Source organism: Elgaria multicarinata, chromosome 1, assembly GCF_023053635.1.
Source record: "Elgaria multicarinata webbii isolate HBS135686 ecotype San Diego chromosome 1, rElgMul1.1.pri, whole genome shotgun sequence".
Classification (NCBI taxonomy): domain Eukaryota; kingdom Metazoa; phylum Chordata; class Lepidosauria; order Squamata; family Anguidae; genus Elgaria; species Elgaria multicarinata.
In genome coordinates, this window is record NC_086171.1 from 162,251,925 (window position 1) to 162,274,630 (window position 22,706).

The following is a 22,706-nucleotide window of genomic DNA, read 5'->3' on the forward strand; positions in this document are numbered from 1 at the left end:
CATACATACCCCTCCAGTGTAAAATAGGCCCACAACACTACCATCTCTCTTGCCTCCCCTGCCCTCCTGAGCACAAAGTCCAGTGCCTGGAGACAGCTATGTTGACAGATACAAAACCAGGCAAAGTATTAAGAAATATGCACAATATTTGATTGAAATCATTAGCCCCCTTCAGAACAAGCTGCACTTTTAACATCAGAAAACAGGCATATTCAAAGTCACTACCACACAAATGTTCCTAGAATTTTCACTAGTAGACACCCTATTTCTCATGCTTAAGAGTAGCTCAATTTCAGATTCAGGTAATGATCTAGTAGGATTTTGGATTAAGCCTAACCAATTCTCTTACTTCCATTAAACATATCACCCCACTTGCAAATAGTGCTGAACTTATTATACTTCCGGGCTCAGATGTATGAGCTTCAAGCTCACCTCAATTGCGAGGAAAGTATCACAGCTCCCAAATTTCTCTCTGGCTCAGATTTTAATTTTAATTTCCCTCAGTAACTCTCCTGTCCCCAGACACCCTTCTTTCCTTCTATTCTAGCATGGCTGGATGTAGCAAGCTATGGGATGACAGAAGCAACAGAAGTCTCTCTTTCCTCTCCTCTGGTAGCCTTTGAGAAAACTACACATCCCAGAGCTATTGATGGCTATGCAACACATCAAAAGCCTGAAAAGGGAGGGGAAGAGACTGGCTCACTTTCCAACCACACAGTCTGCTGGTGCCACCTGACACATCAACAAAGCAAATGTAGCTGAGGGATTGGTACATGGGAAGACATTTAAGTATTCATGGGGGTAGGGAACAGGTAGGGTAAATTAGAATTTCCTTTGAAATAAACTAAGCCATTTTCTGCTCACCTATCTCTATTTCCACTGACAAACCACTAACTAGCATAGCATGGCACTCCATTATTTTTATTGGCAGATTTTTAAACTAGTAAACAAAATGAGCTTTTTGAGAGGGAAATGGAGGCTGGAGACAGAGGGTTGAGATTATAGGAATATGGCTAACAACAAATACAATGCTTTTTGGAAAATAAAAACTATGCTGCATCTAAAATCATGAAGGTAACTTCAGGCTAAACTCTTCATACAAAGATGATTTCTCAATTTTTAGAAGATCTAATGGGAGCTAATTCAAGGTTAAACCCCCAAAGAGTAATAGATACATCAAAATACTCCAGGATATTCTATTTACTCTACATCACACACATTCTAATCTATGAACACTGAAAACACATAAGGGATGCCATTGGAAAATCACTACTGCATTTTACGCAACAGGATGGCAGATATAACTGCAGAAAGCCTGAAGTGATTTCGTCCTCCTAGCAAAGAAAATCCATTTCTCTCCATACTGGAAAATCTAGCAGAGGTTGTACACTCTCACTCACAATGCTACATTTCAGATTCACTAAGATTACCCAGCAGTTATGTGCAAACTCAGTGCCAAAAATAGTTTTAAGCAGCACAGTCAACCCTGAATTAAGAAGGGCTGATACATTGTACACATAATGCAAAGGCCCACCTAGATCTCATCTAAATGAAAAGAAAGCACCAAATCTGAACTTGTAAGTATTTGTAAATATGTATATGTGAATCTGCAAGAATGTTCATGCCGTACCAGCATTTGTCTAAATCAAGAAGTGTACAAGTTCAGCAAATTTTTGCATTCAAATATTCAACCTCCTCTCTCTACACTGCAAGAACTAGAAATTTTAATATAAAAATGAAAGCTGGGGTTCCCAATTTCCATGGGACACACAAAAGAGGTGAGTGAAGGGCACATATATAGTCTTCACAATATTTGATGCCCAGTTTGATTTGAATCTAAATCTTATTGTAGGGAAAGAATGGACTATTAAGCACATTTTACTTTCCTCCTTGATTATAGTAAATAAATCTAAGAGTTTTGCAAATAACAACCAAAGAAAGTTGCCTGTTATGTTGAAGCCCAGCATGAAGTCTAAATTAACTGACGGTTTAAGATGTTTTCACTCTAAACCAAGGCTCAGTCTACCTACTTAGCACTGGATTGCATTTGAATAGAAAACACCCACTACTTATTTTTAGATGTATGGTCTGCCAATGCAGGATGTTCCAGTGTAATTATACATGCTCTGAAAAGGTGAGTTGATGTGATAATTCCATTTAAATTACTAAGTAGTTTCATGTCTCATTTATTACAGAATACCCTGAGATATTGGGAAAGCTGTGAACTCTAGTGCATTAAAAGCAGTGAAAATGTGGGGTTTAGTAAACAGGAGTGAGGACTAAGTTAAAATACACAATTGAAGAATCCAGACTATCTGTACCCAAGAGCTGCATCTTCCATTTCCAGTTTAGAAGGCAAACATCGGCCACTCAATGCAGTTGCATAAACAGCATCAATCCATCCCACATTAACTACTTCCTTGGCACAATTTATTTTTCCTGACATCCCCCCTCCCCCCCTCAAAAAAAGCTGTTAGCAAATCATTAACAATATTCTATCCTAAATTGTCAGTTTAACAGCCCTATAAAACATTTTAGAGTTTTTAAAAAGTGTGCATGCTGTAGATATTAAAACTGCAGTCACCCTTTCAGGACTCTCAGTTCTCTTTTAAACAAACGTTCATGTCCTAATCTATTCAATGAGACAAAAGACCTTTAGCTGAAGGCAACAGTTTGCTATATTGGCAAGTGCCACATACACCTTAGTAGGAGAAATCATATTATACATTTCAAGACACTAGTCAAGCCCTTTGTAGTTAATTGTTTATTGTTTGATTTTTAAGATGAAGGGCAGTGAAGTGGCATAGCATAATTTCAGATTTGTTCTAGATGTTCAAGTTTAAGCCACTTCTTGAAAAATGCCTCTCAGCCTTCTCCTGGGTAAAGCTTTTGACATTAGTGATCCCATACTATGGAATGCTATTCCATTCACTGAAAGTAGGGAATTCAAGCAAAGAAATAAAATTGGATCTTGAATTTCACAGCAACTTTCCAAAGTAGGAAGTATACAAATGTTCTTTACTTCAGGCTGCATGACTGTTTAAGGATATTTTTGTGATCACAGAATGATCAGTTAAATAAGAGTACTGCAGATTTAATTTCACATCTTGGCTATACTCTGACAAAGAAGTAGTCACCAAATATAGCAACTAGGTCCTGTCCCAAGCCAGGGATTAACTAATGCCCCTCCCCAAACCTTCCCAATCCCACCCCCTCCCACAGCCCTTTCCAAAGTCTCCCAACTAGACAACACTGTTGGCAAATCAAGACAGCATGAAACATACATCAATAGAAACAAAAATGTGACGTGCCGATGCATCAGGTTAACTATCCTATTAAAATGACACAGTTCTCCACACCAGCATTTCTGCTTGGGAGCCAGTTGTACCTTTGCCACTGAGGGATAAAGTTTACAATTTTGTGCATGCTCTGTGGTGCATTTACAAGTGCTGTAATGCTACAGACAAAGGAGGTTGGACACCTGACGTTTTCCCCTGGGAGTTCTTTTCAGGGACCCAATGTGACTGTCCCACCATGCAGTAACACTCAAAGTATAATCCAATGCTTTAGCACAAATTACAATATCCAGTTCAGTATAGTGTAAGGCATGTGGACAAGAAAAAGTATCAGCAGTATGCAGCAGGAAGAGAAAGAATTCCACACCAGCAGAAAGCATTGGTGCTTGATGCTCCGGTTCATTAGTTTTTAAACTCATTTTGAATCCCTGATTCCTATTTATTGAGGCTGGAATTCATTTAGTTTCTGAGGCCATATGCTTTTGAGTAAGTGGTGACCAATTCCTTGTGCTTCTGTCCATTGTCAGAAGATGACATATTGGCTGAAACTGTAGAAAGAACGGAGCACCAGGGATGTCCGCAAGTGATTGTAACTTGGCCTTCTCCTTCAAGTGTCACTACTATAATAACTTTAGGTCAGGGAGTGGGGTGCAGGGAGTCAATCTGGCCCAGCCACCAGCACTGTCACAAAAAGTTTCTTTTAAAAAACAAGGCAAACAAGATTATGAAGCCCTCCTTTATAGAAGTAGCCCATGGTTTTTTTAAAAAAAAATCCTGCAAAATCAAAGTGTTAGATTTCTCAATCTAAAAAAAAGGTTACATGCATGAGCTGAGAAAGTGGCCACCACACGGATCTCAACGGCACCTTACTGTACAAAATCTAAGACGTAAAGGACTGATCTCACATTTGCAGCCTTCTGTAACTGAAAATATTAGAAGTCTGGCTATGGCTGGACAACACACAGGAACATTTCAGAAGACAAGGCGTAAGTGAAGCTAGCAGCCTTGCTCTTCAGGTTGTCAAAATGTTGTTAATAGGGAAGGGGCACTTCATGCACAAGATGTGTTTTACAAAATACATATCCAAGAAAAAGCAAGAAAACCCCACTTTGCACTAGAATGCAACACTCAAACATTTGCACTGCCAAAGGCTGCTGCACATGTCTTGTTTGACAGACGAAGCATGTGAAAGCGGCGAGAAGAGGGGAAGAAGGGAAATCCGCGTTTCAGTCTACTTTTCAAAATCTATTTCTCTTATAGGAAATCTTCAGTCATCTGATGTCAGACAGTGCGCTCTCATTTGAGAATGATGTGGTGACAACAGGAGTGCCGTTGTTCGCCAAATAGCCTTGCCTCAAGGTTTCAAAATATGAGGCCTGCACAGGTTTGTGATACTGCAGAACTTTTATGGCATCATCTATCTTAAACCATTCCCTTTTCCTTCCTGTAGATAAAACAGAGAGGGGGGAAAGTTAGCAATACGGCAAAGCAATACCACCCCTTCTATAAAAAAATCCACAGACAAATTGTTTGTTTCAAGTGCAACTGTACGGCAATAACAAATAGTAACTCATTGATAATTGCCAAGAAATGATTCTCTATTTGAATTTTCACCTCTTCAAGATGCAACAAATCAATGATTCAACTTTTCACAATGATCCAGCTCTTCACAATATAGGTATATATTGTAACAGCAAAGCTTTAGTGTAACAAGCATACTCCTAATTTTAAAAATCTACTTTCTTATTTCTTTATGTAATGAAGAGTAAGATGATGGGAAATAATGCATTTTGCAAAGAAGATACTGGTAAAATACAATGTAACCAGTCACTTTAGAAAAAGTTGGCGAGAGAAGGAGAGATTTACAGAGGAAATCGTATATTATTGTGTTGCCTGTGAAGCTTACTGTGAGATACACAGCAGAAAGAGGTACATGTAAGTTCATTTGTTGCTGGGAGGGAACTGATTTGGTAAGAAGTAATTTGCTAAGCAATATTTTATCCTACAGGATGTCTAATTTTCTATAAAAAACAAAGAGTTTGTGCGCAGTCCATAGACTGAACATGCAAAAACGAAATCAAAATATGGATATGAGGAAGTGTGGGATGAGAAGAAAAATACTTGCATGTTTAAGAATTACATGAGTGCCTGTTACTGCTATAGGACGTGTAATTAGTGCATTTCCTTTTCAAACACCCACAGAATATGAACAATTTAAGATGTTCACTCCCAGTATAAAAATACAACAAAGCTGAGTTTTTAACATTGCTAACTGTGTAGTATTTTTACCAAGTTCTCCTGGCAATCATGATAGAATGGTTTTAAGAAAGCTGGAATTCCCAAGAATTTGACAGGAGTTTCCAAATCATGCAAGAGCACTTCAGGTTGCTTTTCTCTCCTTTAAACAACCATCTAGTTTTGTACATTTTTATTTCCAAAGAAATCACATAAATATATAATACTTAAAATAGTACAAAGAAGAGGATTCAGCTATTATCCTCCTACAGAGAATCAGGAACAAGGATGCATGTAAACGTCTTACCAATATTCACAGAATCCTCCCAGTCTTCCAATACTTCTGTGACAATTAGTACATAAACGTATGTTCTGTGTTTCCTGTCCTGGTTCTGAAAGGAGGAGGAGCAACATTAAAGTTAGGTTGTAAGGTACACAATTACCCATCTTGCATGACATGCCATACCAGAATGGCTTGTGATTATAGGCTGCTTAGCATTACATCCATACCCAAGAGTGGTCTTTCCATCATGGGTTGTTTTTCACAAACAAGCCACCATGAGAATCCATGGCTTATAGTAGGGTTGTTTAGCATGGTTTGCTGTAAGATCTGAACCTGGCAGGGAGATTTTATTGTGGTTATCGGAAACAGCGAGAGAGCTGCCCAGCAAGAATAGCAAAACCCGCTGCCACTTCTTGCAATCTCGTATGGGCCACTGCTATTCTCTGTCATTCCTTCTCAACACCCTCTGCCTCCGGATATTTTTTTAAATATAGAAATCTTGAAGAAATGCCACGGAAGCAGGTCCTGAATACATTAAAAAAAAAAATCTGGTCCTGCACAAGTGCACAGGACTGAATGTTCACAGCTAGGAATTTTGCATAATTTCCCCCTCCGTTTTACAGCTGTGACAAAATTTAAGTATTTTTAATAATCTGACTCATTTGTCTAACTTGAAATTTGCATATCCCTGCTCTGTCTTGAAATTTTCATGTTTAGTGATTTCGCTCATTGCCCTATAACCCATATGTATATCTGACAGGTAACAATGGAGACCAGTGGAGGGATGCAGTGAGCATGAAATGGGAGCTGTGGAGAGAGATAAAAGCGGCTGGCAGTTGCAAGAAAGAAGGAGCTTTAGGGGCAAGTGTTGTTACTTCAGTAGAACATGAAACAGCCTTTTTTAAAAAAAGATGTTAGCTAGTAAGGGAAGACCAGAAGTGGCAGATGAAATTGACAAGGACATTGACAAGAAGGTTATATCAGCATGCTTGGCTGAACAGCAGATAGACAGTCTTATACAAGATGTCCTCCCATTAAACTGCAAACTTGTTCCTATGTTCATAAAAGCTCAAATAATTATTTCCTTTTTGCAATCTGATCTGGGCCCGGGGGGCAGGGGGCTGTCGCTCAAAAAGTCCCTATACTTTTTTTTTAAAAAAAAAAAAGTTAGCAAATGCATTCATAAGGACTCAAAAACGGCCAGGAGGACTGAGAGGGAATGAGAAAGAAACAAGCCATGGCTAGCCCGCCAAGCAGGCAAACAACAGTCAGGAGTAACGGACAAGTCTCAGAGTGGCTTAGCATGATGTGCAATCTTGCCTTAAGTCTGCAACAACTGTTAGAGGTTATTTTTGAGTGAAGCAGGAAAAGGTACATTCTTAAAAATGTCCTCACTGAGAGCAATACCTCCCAAGATTACCTAATGAAATTTAGAAATTTCATAAACAGAACATGAATGAAAACATTTCTAGCATAAACTGAAAATACATATAAGTAGTTTTGCACCTGCATCTTGGCAAGTATTAGTGCTTTACAGTGCCAAGTTATTAAAAGGCTACAAATCAGAGGAAATTTGATCAATGATCCTACTGTCCCACTGGAAGCTGTAAAGTTTTGGACTTTAAGCATGTAATAATATGCATGACATCATAAAGAGAAAAATGTTTTATCAACTCTGACAATTTTTATACTCACCTCAAATATTCCTACTAATCTTCCTAATGTCCCTTTCACTCCAGCCTATGACAAGTTCAAAGAGAAGAAAAAACACATTTACTGTTATAAGCTACAGCTCAGCTTATTTCCTTCTTTCAGAAGGGGCCAAATTACATGTGATGCCAAAGATCTATTATCAGACTTCCAACACCTTTTTCAAACACACCTGTGAGGGCAATGGTTTATACTAGCACGTGCAGTACTAACACTTCAAGGTCAGAATTGCCCCCCAAAGCTGCTAATAGTCTCACAACATAAAAAAAAGAGACAAGTACCTGTAATCATGAATGTATTTTCCCTCAGTTGAGTGAACAACAAAACTGGGGGGAGGAGGATTTCTGTCTAAGGTTAAGCCACCTCTCTTCCATTGCAGGAAGGTTTAAACATCCTCTCTTCCAACATCATGGCTCTAAACAGCCCATGGCTGCTTTTATGCTTAAAAAAAAAGACTGTGGGCGATTCAATCATGTTCTCCCATCCCATGTCACATGTAATTTGGCCTTTTGACTGATTTGTTTATATACAAAAGGGGGAATAGTGCAAGTGTCCATTTCTATGAAAATAATACTAGTAGCAAGGCTGAAATAACTGCATATTCGGTCCATAAATGAATACATTAAGAATGTCTACCACTTGATGTTTAAGTGGAACTGAATTTACAAATCAAGACCCATGCATTAGTCCTCATCAAATAAAAGGAAAATGTAAAAGAACTGTTCCAAGCTCCGGCTGCATTATAAAAAACTTTCACTCTTCCATCAATATGCTCACATTAAAATAGTTCTGGGCCAAGTCATTTTGGTACCCATGTCAGAAAATCCAAATGGCATACAGAATTAACACAACGTGCAATCCATTAAGAAATTCTCCTAAAGAAGCCTTATTGAAATTAATTGGAGCTATGCAAATCACAGTACTGCACTTCTGTAGCTCCCTTTCATTTTATTGTGGTTTGTACAGAAGAATTTCCCAGGGGGTTGCACCCCATGGGTCAGATCTGTCTCCCTTCACAGAACAGCACATAGTTAAATTATGGAACTCACTACTGCAAGATGTAGTGATGGCCATCAATTTGGATGACTTTAAAAGGGGGTTGAATAAATTCCTGTAGGCAAAGGCTATCAATGGCTACTAGCCCTGATAGTTGTGTGCTATCTCCAGTACTCAAGGAAGTAACCCCGTGTGCACCAGTTGCTGAAGAACATGGATGGGAGGGTGCTGTCGCACAATGTCCTGTTTTGTTGGTCCCTGGTCAGCAGTTGGTTGGCCACTGTTTGAACAGAGTGCTGGACCAGATGGAACCTTGGTCTGATCCAGCAGGGCATTTCTTATGTTCTGAACTAAAAAATTAGCTGCCACACATTGCCCCAAAAATACAGATAAATGCACATATACAAAGAGTAATAAAGTATGTACAATAAACATTGAATAAAAAAACAATTAAACATTAACAAGTGTGTGTGTGTGTGTGTGTGTGTGTATATATATATAGGTGAATTGTTATCCTGACCAGATGCATCTCATTAAATTCCTTGTTACCGAAGAAAATACATCATTCCAGAAAGAGCTTTGAACCTTTACAGGCAATAGTTGCAGCACTCCTTTATTAATACAAGTAAAAAAAAAATGGGTACCAGGTTTCGAGAAAATGGTCTTGTTTAATGACCTGTCTTGCCAGACTATCTTGATGCACTAGTTTTTCCACAAGGGCTATCTGCCATATCCTGGTAAAGTTTACTTGTGTAGTCATTTTGTTTTTCCAGTGTTTGGGTATTTCCAGTCGACAGGAATTTAGCTAATTCTTTATATATGGGCTGGTTCTGGGGAACTTTGACAATTGACAGAGCTGTTGGAAAGGGTTCAAGGCTAACAGAACATTGCACTATATCTGAGACTTTGCTAAATACTAGTGTTCAATACCTGATGTCCTTTGGGCATGATCATTTCATAAGACACAAAGATCTCATTCTTTGCAACCCCTCCCATCAATTGGAGGAAAAATGGTTAATGATGAAAAGTAGACTAACCGAGCTGAATTGCCATCTATGGACCAATTTGACTGAAGACTCCCATATGAAGGCCAATACAGTGGATTGTTGTTGCCACATCAAATCCCAGTTTGGCTCTGGAATCTGAGAATTCAAAAACTCGCAGAATATTTTGGCTGTGTATTTTAAGTATTGTGATTTTTTTTAAATGGAAGTAGATCATTTCAGGTGCTTTAAGCATTATAATTCAACAATAGCTTATCAGTTGAAAAATAGGTTGCAGAAGTTTGGAGGATCATATTAAATTTAAAGTAGCTCTGTACAACAAGCCATACTGCATTTCTATAACACTGGATGTCAAATTTCTTCCAATGATCATCATTGCTTGATAGTTCCATTGGGCCAAACTTGGTGACCCAATGCCAACCAGTAAAATAGCAAAATTAGGCCATCCACTGACAAGATAGGGGTTTTCAACATACTCAGGCTTTCTTGCTTTTTTGAGACGCTATAAAAAAACAACTTAAAAAACAAACTGTGCATGTGCAAAGACGTCCCATAGGAACAGAGCACTGGAAACAAAGCTAATGCGGGGTAGAAATTGGTGTCAGAGTGTCCTATTTACTGTCACCTATGAAGGAACTATCCTAGACTGCCTGGTTGTGTGGTTGGGCGGGACGTCTTCTAAGTTACAGCTTGAGCCAGAGGCTAGCTTGGCAACTTGCTGCACATTTACCTCCAAACTCTCCCCCAGAGTTCTATCAGAGGGTGAAGCCATTTGCTCCACATGCTATGCATCTTAGTATGGAAGCCCTCTCTGTCATTCTTCACCCCATAATTGCTTCAGGGAAAAGAGAGCTCCATTTCCCTCAGCAAATCCTTGTAAGTTCTCAACGTATTCTGTTTATACCTAAAGAAAAAGCTCAATTTTAGAGTACCATTGAGAGGGAAGCGGATGCTAATCCACTGCCTAGATGACCATAATTGCAGGCAAGCCTCCCTATCCTTCCCAGGAAACAGGGAGTGAAGGTGGACAAATTGTATCCAGAATTAAAAACCCTTCAACAGCTAAAACACCAACACCACACTAGAGCATTACTTCAGAAAACCAGCCATTAGGCAAGACCATTTACCAGAGCCAAAAAGCATAATCAGGGGCTTTATTCTGGCCAAGAGCTTTACTTCTGGCATCTCTCCTTATTTCGGTGACCTCTGTGATCACTTGCTGCTTTTTCGATGGTGAGTACTACTCGAGACGAGATAAACTCAGCATCTGGGATTTGGGTTGTTTATTATAAACTGACAGGTACCTTTGAATTCACCCGATCTGTAATTTCCTTGCTCATATGTCTTCAGTAAGAGTACAGCAACTTTGTTTGACAGTCAGCCTGATGAATAATTATGATCTTCTTTGTTCAAGTCTTAGCACCTTTAATGCTGGTAAATGATGGATTCATTGACTGTGTGAACTTCATTAAGCTCAAGAAACTCTAGACTGAAGGTTAAAGGAATGAGATACTTGTGTAACAGAAATATTTTAGGGATTACGTTTTATATTTATTAACCGTTGTTTATAGGAGAATTGTTTATACGGTTAATTTATAAGCTTTTTGATCCTTGAATTCCTCAGAGAGGATTTCCCCCCTATCCAATATTATTCTACCTTAACTGCTCAGGGCACTTGATCATATTTACTGAAGCTGCTAGAACATGAGTGGGAAACCTCTGGTCATCTGGCTTGCAGAGCCTCCAAATCCTCCCACCCCACCCCCACAGCTACAAGGCTTAGGAAAATAAAACCACTGGGAGGCTTTTTTTCAAGTCTAAATTGCCACCAGGTGGAGGGAGGCAGGACACACAACTTGGAGTGGGTCATAGATGGGGACTTTTAACCCTTGCAATGCGTTGCAACTACCGCCAAAAGTCGCCTAGTGCTGCAATTAGGCTTGGGAAAATACTAATTGCAGTGCATAGGGGATATCTGCAGGCATGTTTAAGTTAAGTTATATATGAATCCATGTGACACGCTTGAGAGATAGTAAGTGTGGTCCCACCAATTTTGGCTTTGACCCCACCTGCTTTGGCACCTACACAACCAACCAAGAGTTGCTCAAAAATAACTAGATTTAAAGAAACCTATGACACAGAAGTCGTGTTTCCTAAGAAATTTAATAGAAAAAAGTAATTTATTAACCCAGCAACAGTACAAAGACAGAATGGTCTCAGATATTCCAGATGTATTCCACTATTTTCACATTCATCACTTGAATTTAGCATTGGTCCATAAATATGATTTAACAGACTAAATTTAAGGTTTTTAATAGAAGACTTGAATAGAAGACTTGTTGCTCAAATTTACCATCTATTTCTCTCTGACCAAATACAGAATGCACTATCAATCCTACAACAAGGCAGTGATGGCAGGAAAAAAGCAATACTTCTCTGCCACTACTCTATCAACAGTGTGCAATGTGACAGAACTCTTCCAAAGGGTTCAAGACCTGTTAAACTTTAGCAGGTGGGCAACCATGGCTTTGCTCAATATGATCACCAATGCTCCCTGGACATCACTTGAAGCACTTTTTAATCAAGTACTAGCCAAGCCTGCCCTAGCAGCTTATTTTTCTTGATTGCTAGGGTGGAAGAAAGAGAAGTCTCTTTTTCCCTGTTTAGCATGGAAAGAAAGTGAGGTGCCAGTGGAAAAATTGATCCTTTTTTGGGCCTGTTCAAAAGACACCTTAAAGCCTGCTAGTTAAGGCTTTTGGTAAAGCAGCAGGGTTTAAGGTGCCTTGCATGATGCATTTTGCTAAACCCTACACACTCACTAACCACAATCAGACCATCTGCAGCAGGATTAGAGGCTCTAACCACGGCTTAAAGTGTTGTGGTTTGTGCTAACCCCAGAGCCTGAAGTGTCGTCTGAACAGGTGCTTTGTCTGCTGTAAGTTCACTTTCTTTGCCTGTTAGGGTGGGAAAAAGAGAAGCATCTTTTTTCCTCATACAGGATGAAAGAAGAGCTGTATGGAAAGAAAGTGTGTGAAGAGGCGGTTGTGGATGGAAGAATAGTGAGTGAATGCAGGAAGTATGTGGTTGGAAGAAAAGCGTGTGAATATGGGGCAGGGGAGGATGGGTGGTTATGACGATGTGCATGTAAGAAAGAAGGCGACAGGAAAGAGGGTTGTCCCTTTCTGTTTCTGGTGTGTGTGTGTGTGTGTGTATCTGCAGTTCACTCATTAGACGATGGATGAACTGGGCTGTGTGCATGAAAGAAAGAGAGAATGAATGGATGGATGGATGGTGAATGTATGAAGCAGCAGAAAGAGAGAAAAAGAAAAGGGGTGTCCCATCCACTTTTGGCTTTGGCCTCAGCCACCAGTATGCAGCCTACAATCACTTCCCCCCATGGGCATTTGGCCCTCAAACCCAGAAAGGTTACCCACCTCATTTTACCACATAGCAGAAAGTGAAGGAATTCTTAGAGGCATACTGCAACATATTGCTCAGCACTTAAAAGATAACATTGCATATATTCACCTCAACGTGGATGCTAGGGTTTTTGCAAATCAGTAGCAGGCACTCTCTACACGTTTTACACAGTTAATTTTAGTAGCTGTGACCTGAGGATATGGGCAAGGTGCTTAGAGGAGCATGGCCTACCATGACTACTCAACCTATCCCAACCTAGCTTACAATGTCTAGCTTCAATATAAGAGGAAGCAGTCCTGGCCACCATGAAGGAAATGGTTGTTGAATCCACTCCTGAAAAAGCTTTCCATGGACCCTGAGGATTGTAATAACTCCAAAGTGAGTGAACCATAGCATCTGCTAATCAGAGAAGAATCTGTTCCTGGTTAATATCCTGGCCTTTCAAAGATACCACCACATAGTTTGTTTCTGAACAGAATCAGAAACTTTAAAACTTCTCCCCACAGGTAAAGAGGAAGGAACAGTGCACAAGCCTGAGGCTCACACCAATTTGTCCATGTAATATCTGCACCAGGACAAATCATTACAGTGTTCTAGTCACATCCATGGGGCTATCTTCAATTACCCATAAGTAACAGTTCTTCTATAAGCAAATGACAACTGGTCCTGATAATTTATCATGTAAATTCTAATTACATGAAACCTATCCCAATCACTGCTTTGTGCATTTTGCAAACGAACCTTGCAATTTAAACATCACTAGTTCTAATTGGTACAATACACATATATTTTGTACTTTAGCATTTGTACAAAAGTACAGTAAGAAACACTTAATTTCACCAGAGAACACCCCTAATTGCTGCTTGCATAATCATGTAACTCATGTTTAAGTGCAGTGAAAAGGCAAAAGTAGATGTTACATGTAATGTGTATGTGTAACTGAACCCCATCCCACCCCGTGTGTGTGTGTGTGTGTGTGTGTGTGTGTGTGTGTTTAAGCAGCTTTGTAAGGGAACATCATGAAGTGTTTAGAAGCCTATAGGTGGTGAGGAAGTGAGTTGGGGGCTTACTATTTTGCATTACCCTCTCCTAAAGCTACAGTTTGGAGGGGGAAGGCACACCATAAGGGGTGAGTACTTTTTTGCATAAAAACACTACTTTGAACTGCAGTGTTTGACTTCAAATGAGGGAACTGGTAAGATCAGGTGGTTTATACCAGTTCATTGAAAGAGAAAATTTCAATGTTCCAGATCATAATCGCAATGATAAATATGAGGATTAGAGGGAAATTCTATTGAGGTTTCCACCTTAACTAAGAGATGAAGGTTTTGTTCATATACTAACACAATTAGTTAGGTATTGGTTACCTAAACTCAGAAAAGAAAATGGTAAATAACACCAACAACTTAACTCAAAGCCGGTTTTGGACTTACCTCTTCACAAACCTCCCGCACAGCAGCCACACTAGGCTCCTCTTCAGGCTCCATACCACCTCCTGGGACAATCCATCTATCTGGATGACGACTACTGCTCACTAGCAGCACCTATCAATGAGAACAGAACATGGTTACACAACTTTAGAATATAACCTTGCTGTACAAGAATGCTACTAACTGGTAAGGGTGGGATAGAGAATAATTAAGTTCCTATAAGTATTCTGACTCCTCCCTACCCTTTTTAAAGCTCATCTGTTCTTAATCCTTGCTGTATTTATGGAGATTTTGGAAACATAAATTGGAGTGACTGAAGTCAACAGCAGAAAACTTAAAAACCTGGACTAGAAATAACTATTCCACAAGCACAATGAAAGCCAATGGATCTTGGTACTTGTTTGAAAACAAGAGGAAACAAAGATCAAAATCCCTATAAGAAATAACTTTGAGACATGACACAGAACTATCAGCTAACAGAACTATAGCAACCCTCACATGTAGTTGTCAGGTATCTGCCGCTGTAACAGACTGCTCCACTTCCTTTCCAGCAGCCAAGGGAAACCTAACTTACTTCCTACTTCTATGATGCATTAAGCAGATAGAAGAAAACAACCCACCAGATTGATCATCACATTCAGGAAGAAGCTGAGTTTATACTTGATGAACAAGGCCACAACAGAAAGAGAAGGATTATTCTTGCTAAGCAATAATACATCAACTGTTTGATGTACCATAGATGCCAATACTAAAAGAGAGGCCACTGTTGAGAAGGGGCAGCTGGCAAGCAGCAGCTCAGTCCCAAAACATGGGTCACCACCAGATTCTCCAGATGGAGAAAAACAGGAACTGGCCAGTCCTCTTTCATCCACACTGGCTGCCAGTCCATTTCGAGGCCCAATTCAAAGTGTTGGTACTAACATTCAAAGCCCTAAACAGCTTGGGGCCAGGCTACCTGAAGGATTGTCTCCTCCCATATACACCTGCCCAAACCCTGATGAGCTTCAGCAGTCCTCTAGGAGTTCCTGCCAAATGAAGTGAGGCGGGTAGTTACTAAGAGGAGGGCCTTTGCTGCTATGGCACCCCAGTTGTGAAAAGAGCTCCCTGAGAGGTTCGCTTGCACCTACATTGCGCTCCTTTCAGTGCCAGGTGAAGACCAGGGATTTTAATTTTTCAGTTTATTTTTATCTGGTATTGTATTTTAAATTTTTGCACTGCTGCTAGCTTCTCTTTGGTTATTTTTATATTGTAGTTTTAAACTTTTATATTGCTTTTTATCATTTGTATTTTATTAGATTTTAGGTTTTAATTGTTGTGAACCACTCAGAGGGTTTTGGGTGGTTCACAACAATTAATAAAATAAATAAACAAATAAATTTTATTACATTTCTACATTTATTACAATTAATAAATGTAATAAAATAAATACATAAATATGCAAATTATCCCAATTTGCAAAGAAAAACATTCAGGACATTTTTTCAATTCAAACATTTTCAGAAAATCCACAACACTGGCAGCACTCTTTCCCAACTACAGAAAGAGCTGCAAAATTGTGGTCAGGTCCCAGTGCTGTAACAAGCAGACTATTTCTATATATTTATTTTCTGTAATATCTGTATCAAAGGGTGCCTTGTAAATTCTTCAAATATTCAAGATAGGTTTACATCAAGCTCTAGCATGGGAAAGTTAGTAGCAAAATCACAAGTCTTTCTATAACAAAAAAGATGAGCGCATTCATTTCCCATTTCATAAAAAAAGACAGTTCTGCACACAAACTCGACGCCTTTCTCCTGTTTGTAAATACAGGCATTGATCATTTTTAATGATTCTTACTACATTTGAACAAGCTCAAAACAGATCCAAACTTCATAGTATCATATTACTAACTTTATGTGACAATGTGCAGCCGAATCCCGTGTGTGTATATTTGCAAGTCCCTACACCCCCAGTAATTGTATGCAAGACTCCAGCTTTAGAAAGGTTACCTAATTTAGACAGATTTCTTAATTAGAGGCATAAAATAGTTGATTTGAATCTTCATTTTTTTCCATCACCCAGACAATCCTGCAAAGGGAGCGTTGAAAACGTAGGTCACTTTACATTCACTGATAAAAAGTAACTATAGCAGAAAAACCTTTCTCCAGCATTCCCTAACTTTAAAAGCCATTAAAAAGAGTGCAAATATTTCAATGAGACAACATGAGGGCCTACCATGAAATGACTGGTGCTAAAGGGGGGGAAACCAACTCACTCTTCACACAAATTTATTTGCAGGACAAGTATAGATTACAAAGTAAATGAGTTACTGTAGTATGTGTAATTATTCTCCTGTAGTTCCGCTTGTAATTCATTGCTAAATGGGAATGCTACCTCAAGTGTGAAAGCTACCAGGTAAGTTTGATCTGGGGTAACTCTTACTACTACATGATAAATTCAGAGTTATATAGCCACCACTACGATAATGCAGTCAATGTCTTGTACCTTACAGAAAAGCAAAAGGGTAAGACTACGTAAAAGTCTTCTTCCATGGAATTCTAGAGGGAGGGTCTTGTATTTGGCTTCAAGAATAGAATTCATCTTGTTGTGTGAACAGAAGCCATCCCCTACAACCAGAGAAGAGGAAGGGTGCCAGATCCACAGCAGTCTCTAGCAGTCCACTTAGGACAATAGTTACCCACCATTAGAACTTAAGAAGAGCCCTGCTGGATTGGACCAAAGGCCAATTAAGCCCAGCATCCTGCTTCCCCATAGTGGCAAGACAGATGCCTACAGGAATCCCACAAGCAGGACATGAGGGCAATAGCCACCTCCTGGGGCTATTCCCCAGCAACTACTATTTAGAAGCATGTTACCTCTGAAACTTGAGGTAGCATATAACCATCACAACTACTAACCATTGATAACTTTGCAGATAGTCAGCAGACACCTCTGCTCAGCAAAGATTTTAACTCTCCTCCATAGGAGAGATATCTGCAAATGCAGATGCTTCTGCAACCATAGCAGTCAAATAAGCACAAATAATTAGTTTACTTGAATGCTGTCATCTGAAGGGAGAGGGAGTGAAAAAATTAAGAGGCTAGTGGAAGTGGCAATAATAAGCCTTATATATTATATTATATTATATTATATTACATTATATTATAAGTATATTACTAGGCAAGGGGTACCCATTATACAAACTTTTGTTTTTGGAGAGGATATCTCTTATTTCAGAATATTACACGTCAATATGAAGCATACAATCCATTTTGGAGAAAGGGACCCCAGCTCCTAAGCACTCTGATAGAACATGATACTACTTCAGAATACTCTTTGTTTTAATCTGGCAAACCTCCATGCCAGGCAACAGCAGCCTAATCTCCTCTCCATTTTCAGTCATTTTACTTTCTGTTATTTTCTGTTATGTCTACTTCAATATTCCTTGCTAAGAATCAAGTCGCACCCTGCTATTTTTAAGTTATAGCCAAGCCTTCTGTAACCTGGTGCCCTCCAGATGTTTTGGACTTCAACTCCCATAAACCGTAATCAGCATAACCAAGGATCAGGAATATAGTCGGGAGTCCAAAACATAGCCTTGTAAATAATTTTTATTAAGAATAAAAAGAAAAGCCTTTAAATCATCATCACCACATTGTTGCTGACATGCTTCCCAGAAACACCTGCAATGTCTCTTCTTCGTTACTAGTAGATAATCTACACACGCATAATCAACATCACCACTCTCTAATTGACAATAAAACCTGCAGAAAGGAAGAATATAATCTAGCAGTAGTGACCAATCTGAACTTTAAATTATACAGATGATCAGTTGTTTGCAAAAGTACATAATAAAACAAATGCAGAGAAAGAACTTCAAGAAAGGTTGTTTTGTCTGTAACTGGAGCTTAACTAAGGGGATTACGCAAGAATTTTAGAACAGAAAGTGAGTAAGAACTTTTGTTTGGAAAAACAACCCAAATATCCACAACTGTGCATAAGAGAATTTAGATTCTGCAGAATTTAGATTCTGTGTTTGCCAACACACGGCAGCTGAAAACAAGCAGTTCTGGAGGTGAGATGTTTCTTTACTTTGCTACTCTGTGTTAATCTGCAATGGAAGAACGCTTCCATTCCTAGTCTTTGCACTGCTCATAGGTTTTATTTTGTTGTTGTTGTTATTTTATACTGTAGTTTTAAGCTTTTATATTGTATTTTATCATGTTGTATTTTATGGTTTTAATTGTTGTGAACCACCCAGAGAGCTTCAGCTATTGTGTGGTATAAAAATGTAATCAATCAATAAATATGCTGCCCCTATTCATCCCTCTCTTTTACATTCTACCTGTAACGTAAATACTGAACTAGTTTCACCCAGCACAAGCAATAAACTTCAATGGTTCTCCTCTTCCCTGTCAACTGGGTATTTTGCTCTGCAAAGATTCTGCAAAGAACCTCTAATACTTCTAGTTGTGATCCACTTAGTCCCCATTCATGCACTCTCCTCACAGTTGTGTTTTACAGTTTACCTTTTCACAAATATTTTATTATTAATATTATTATATTTATTTGCATCCCACCTTTTGCCCAATACTGGGCCTCAAGGTGGCCTTACAACATTTAAAACATACATTTTAAAACCTACATTTTAAAACCTATGAATAGAAATACACCAAAGTTTAAAATATATTCCAATATTAAAACATGTAAATATTTAAAATACATGACAATTTTAAAAGACCTTAGCATGGAGGCCCAGATTAATCACTAAAGGCCTGCCGGAACAAAAAACCTTTTCTGCCTCCAAAAGCACATCAAAGAGGGAGCCAGTCTAGCTTCCCTAGGAAGAGAGTTCCAGAGCACTGGAGCAGCCACAGAGAAGGCCCTCTCCCGAGTTCCCAAGCAATGGTGGTGGGACTGAGAGAAGGGCTTCCCCAGAAGATCTCAAAACACTATAAGGAGTTAATGGAGTCAGTAATAACTCAAAGAGAAGTTGAAGAGGTTATTGATAAGTTAAAAGCTGGTAAATCACCGGGAGCAGATGGTCTGGGGCCAGAATATTATAAGGTCTTCAAAGACTATTTGGTTCCAAAATTAATGGAACTTTATAATAGGATATTATCAGGAGAGAAGATACCCGAATCATGGGAACATTCAGTGATAATTCTGATCCCAAAACCAGATAAAGATTTGACTAATCCCGATTCTTATAGACCTATTTCTTTAATAAATCAAGATGCCAAAATTTTTACATCTATTATGGCCAAACGGCTAAATAAATTTTTGGCAGAATACATAGGAGCAGATCAATGTGGGTTTGTGGTAGGAAGGCATATGCATAATTTAGTGGGCAGAGTTTTAAATGTAATAAATGTAATAAAAAAAGCAAATATTAAGGCAGGTATTATGGCATTGGATATTTTTAAAGCTTTTGATTGTGTGAGCTGGCAGGCACTAAAGAGTATTATAGATAAACTGGGATTTGGAAATAAATTTAAAAATGTAATAGAACAGCTATATTCCCAAAATACGGCGGTAGTGGTGGTAAATGACGGACTTACTGAAAAGATACGACTAGCCAGAGGAACAAGACAAGGATGTCCGCTCTCGCCGGTCCTGTTTGTAATGGTTATGGAAGTTTTGGCGAAGGCACTAAGGGAGGATGAAGAGTTAGAAGGAATTGGAGAGGTAAGGGAAATAAAGTTAAACATGTTTGCGGATGATACTTTATTGACCATTAAGAACCCATTAAGAAAATTAGAAAGAATTAAATATCAGTTGAGGGAATTTGAGGAAATTACAGGGTTAAAAATAAATTGGTCTAAATCAGAGATGATGCTGTTTAACTATACTAAGAAGGAAGAAAAGGATTTGGCATTTAAGGGAATGGAAGTGAAAGTCAAGGACGAGATTAAATATTTGGGAATTAAAATTACAAAAAATTTAGAGAATTTAGAAAGGGAAAATTTTACGAGGTTAAAGAAGGAGGTATTAGAGAAATTGGAGAAATATAAAAGATTAAATTTATCTTGGTTTGGGAGAATAGCTTTGATAAAAATGAAGATATTAGCTAAAATTAATTTTGTATTTAGGATGTTACCTATAAAAATATCAGAAACCGAGATAAAAAGTTGGCAAAATATTATTAATAAATATTGTAATGGAGAAAAGAGAGTAAGAGTGAATAAAAATAATTGGTACCTAAGCCAAAAAAAGGGGGGAATGGGTCTCCCAAACATAAAATTATACTACGTAGCAAATAGATTAAGACATGTTGTAGAAGCAATTATGGAAGTAGGAGATTTGTATTGGATGGAAGAAAAAACCATAAGTAAGGTAGAGATGAATTTGGAGAATGTTTTTTTTAAAGACGGAGGAAGAAAGTGGGTTGGAAGTATAGATAATCCACTCCTGAGGACTCAATGGGAAATTTGGAGTAAATTTAAAGGGAAGCTGCTTCCGAGCAACTCTCCCTTAGCACCGATAATAATGTTAAAGAATTTCCCAGAGGATCTAAAGGGTAGATTGTGTAAAATATTAAAAGAGAAAAACAAAATAAAATTAAAGGATTGGTTAAGAGATATTAAAACAAGAGAGGATATGGAAAATTTGTTAAAGGAGAAGAAGCTATCGTGGCTAGAATATGGTCAATTAGAACAATGGAATAAAAAGTGGATTAAAGATAATAGAAAGTGTAGAAAGATGACGAGGTTTGAAGAATTAGTAGTAAGTAAGGAGAAAGGAAAAGGAGGTAGTATAGTCTCAAAAGGATTAATGAGTGAAATATATAAAATATTGTTAGAGAAGGAGTTTAGAGAGAATACAGAGAAAATGGTTTGGGAATCAGATTTGAAGATACAAATAGGACGACAGAGCTGGGAGGGACTATGGAAACAAAGAGTGTTGAGAAGTTTATCAGTAAGAATAAAGGAGAATTATTTTAAAATTTTATGGAGGTGGTACCTAACCCCGGTTAGATTGAATAAGATAAGTGATCAACATTCAGCAAATTGTTGGAGAGGTTGTGGGGAAAAAGGAACGTATTTACATATGTGGTAGCAATGCAAATATGTACAAAGATTATGGAAGATGGTGTTCTCAGAAATTGAAGAAATAGTGGGAATGAAAATAGAACAAACACCAAAAATAGCATTGCTGTCACTATTTGAAGATATAAAGTGTGGAAAAGGAACTATAGAGCTGATATCGAGTTTGTTGGTTGCAGCACGACTGATGGTAGCTAGGAACTGGAAGATCCAAGGGGAATATTCTATTGAGGAATGGTATAAAGAAGTATGGGACATAGCCATTAATGATAAACTGACATGTAATATTAAGTGGAGAAAAGGCGTAACTAAAATAAATGAGTTCGAAGGAATCTGGAAACAGTTCCTAGTGTTTGTGTTTACTAAGGGAAGTGGGAAACCACCAGCAGAAGAAACGATTAGATTTTGGACTCAAGAATGATCCCGAGGTGGGGGGTGCACTTTCATGTTAAGAACGAAGATGTTGTAGTATGATAAGGTATATGTAATAGTTTTTGATATTGGTACTCAACAATTATTCAATATGTATGCAGCAGATATTTGATGTTTTTTTTTTCTTATTGTGTTTGTTTCAGTTATATTTTGGTAATGTTTATCTATGTTTATATAGTGTTGAAAATGAATAAAAATTATATAAAAAAAAAAAAAAAGATCTCAAAACACAGGCAGGCTCATTAGGGCCTGGACCCGAGTTGTATAGGTCATAACCAGCTCTTTGAATTGTGCCCAGAAACAGACTGGAAGCCAGTGAAGCTGTTTTAACAGGGGAGTTGTATGCTCCCTGTAACTAGCCCCGGTCAATACTCTGGCAGCAGCTCTTGGAACCAGCTGAAGTTTCCGAACACTCTTTAAAGGCAGCCCCACGTAGAGCACACTACAGTAATCCAATCAGGATGTAACTAAGGCAAGTGTCACTGTGGCCAGGTCCGACATCTCTAGGAACGGATGCAGCTGGTGCACTAGCATTAACGGTGCAAATGCACTCCTGGCCATTGCTGAAATCTGGGCATCCAGGCTCAGGGCTGAATCCAGAAGTACACCCAAACTGCGGACCTGTGTCTTCAGGGGGAGCATAACCCCATCCAACACAAGCTGAATTCCTATTCCCTGATCTGCCTTTCGACTGACCAGGAGCACCTCTGTCTTGTCTGGATTAAGCTTCAATTTGTTCGCCCTCATCCAGTCCATTACTGCTGACAGACACCGGTTTAGCGTTATTTTAGACTAACATATGCATGATGCACCACAGGTACTTCCACCAATCTAGAATGCACAGAAAGTTATTTCAACCCAAAACAGCAGAATTC

The 22,706-nt window shown here is 38.6% G+C and overlaps 1 protein-coding gene across 1 annotated transcript in view; it reads right to left on the reverse strand.

Annotated features, from left to right (window-relative positions):
* Window positions 1-900: 900 nt before the first annotated feature.
* NUDT3 (nudix hydrolase 3) overlaps window positions 901-22,706 on the reverse strand; it is a 32,909-nt gene continuing 11,103 nt past the window's right edge. Inside the window, exons 2-5 of the mRNA XM_063141430.1 lie at window positions 14,378-14,488; window positions 7,510-7,554; window positions 5,839-5,923; window positions 901-4,740 (exon numbers count right to left, since the gene is read on the reverse strand). Of these exons, the coding sequence (XP_062997500.1) occupies window positions 4,568-4,740; window positions 5,839-5,923; window positions 7,510-7,554; window positions 14,378-14,488 (414 nt within the window). The 3' untranslated portion in view covers window positions 901-4,567. The remainder of the gene's footprint in view (window positions 4,741-5,838; window positions 5,924-7,509; window positions 7,555-14,377; window positions 14,489-22,706) is intronic.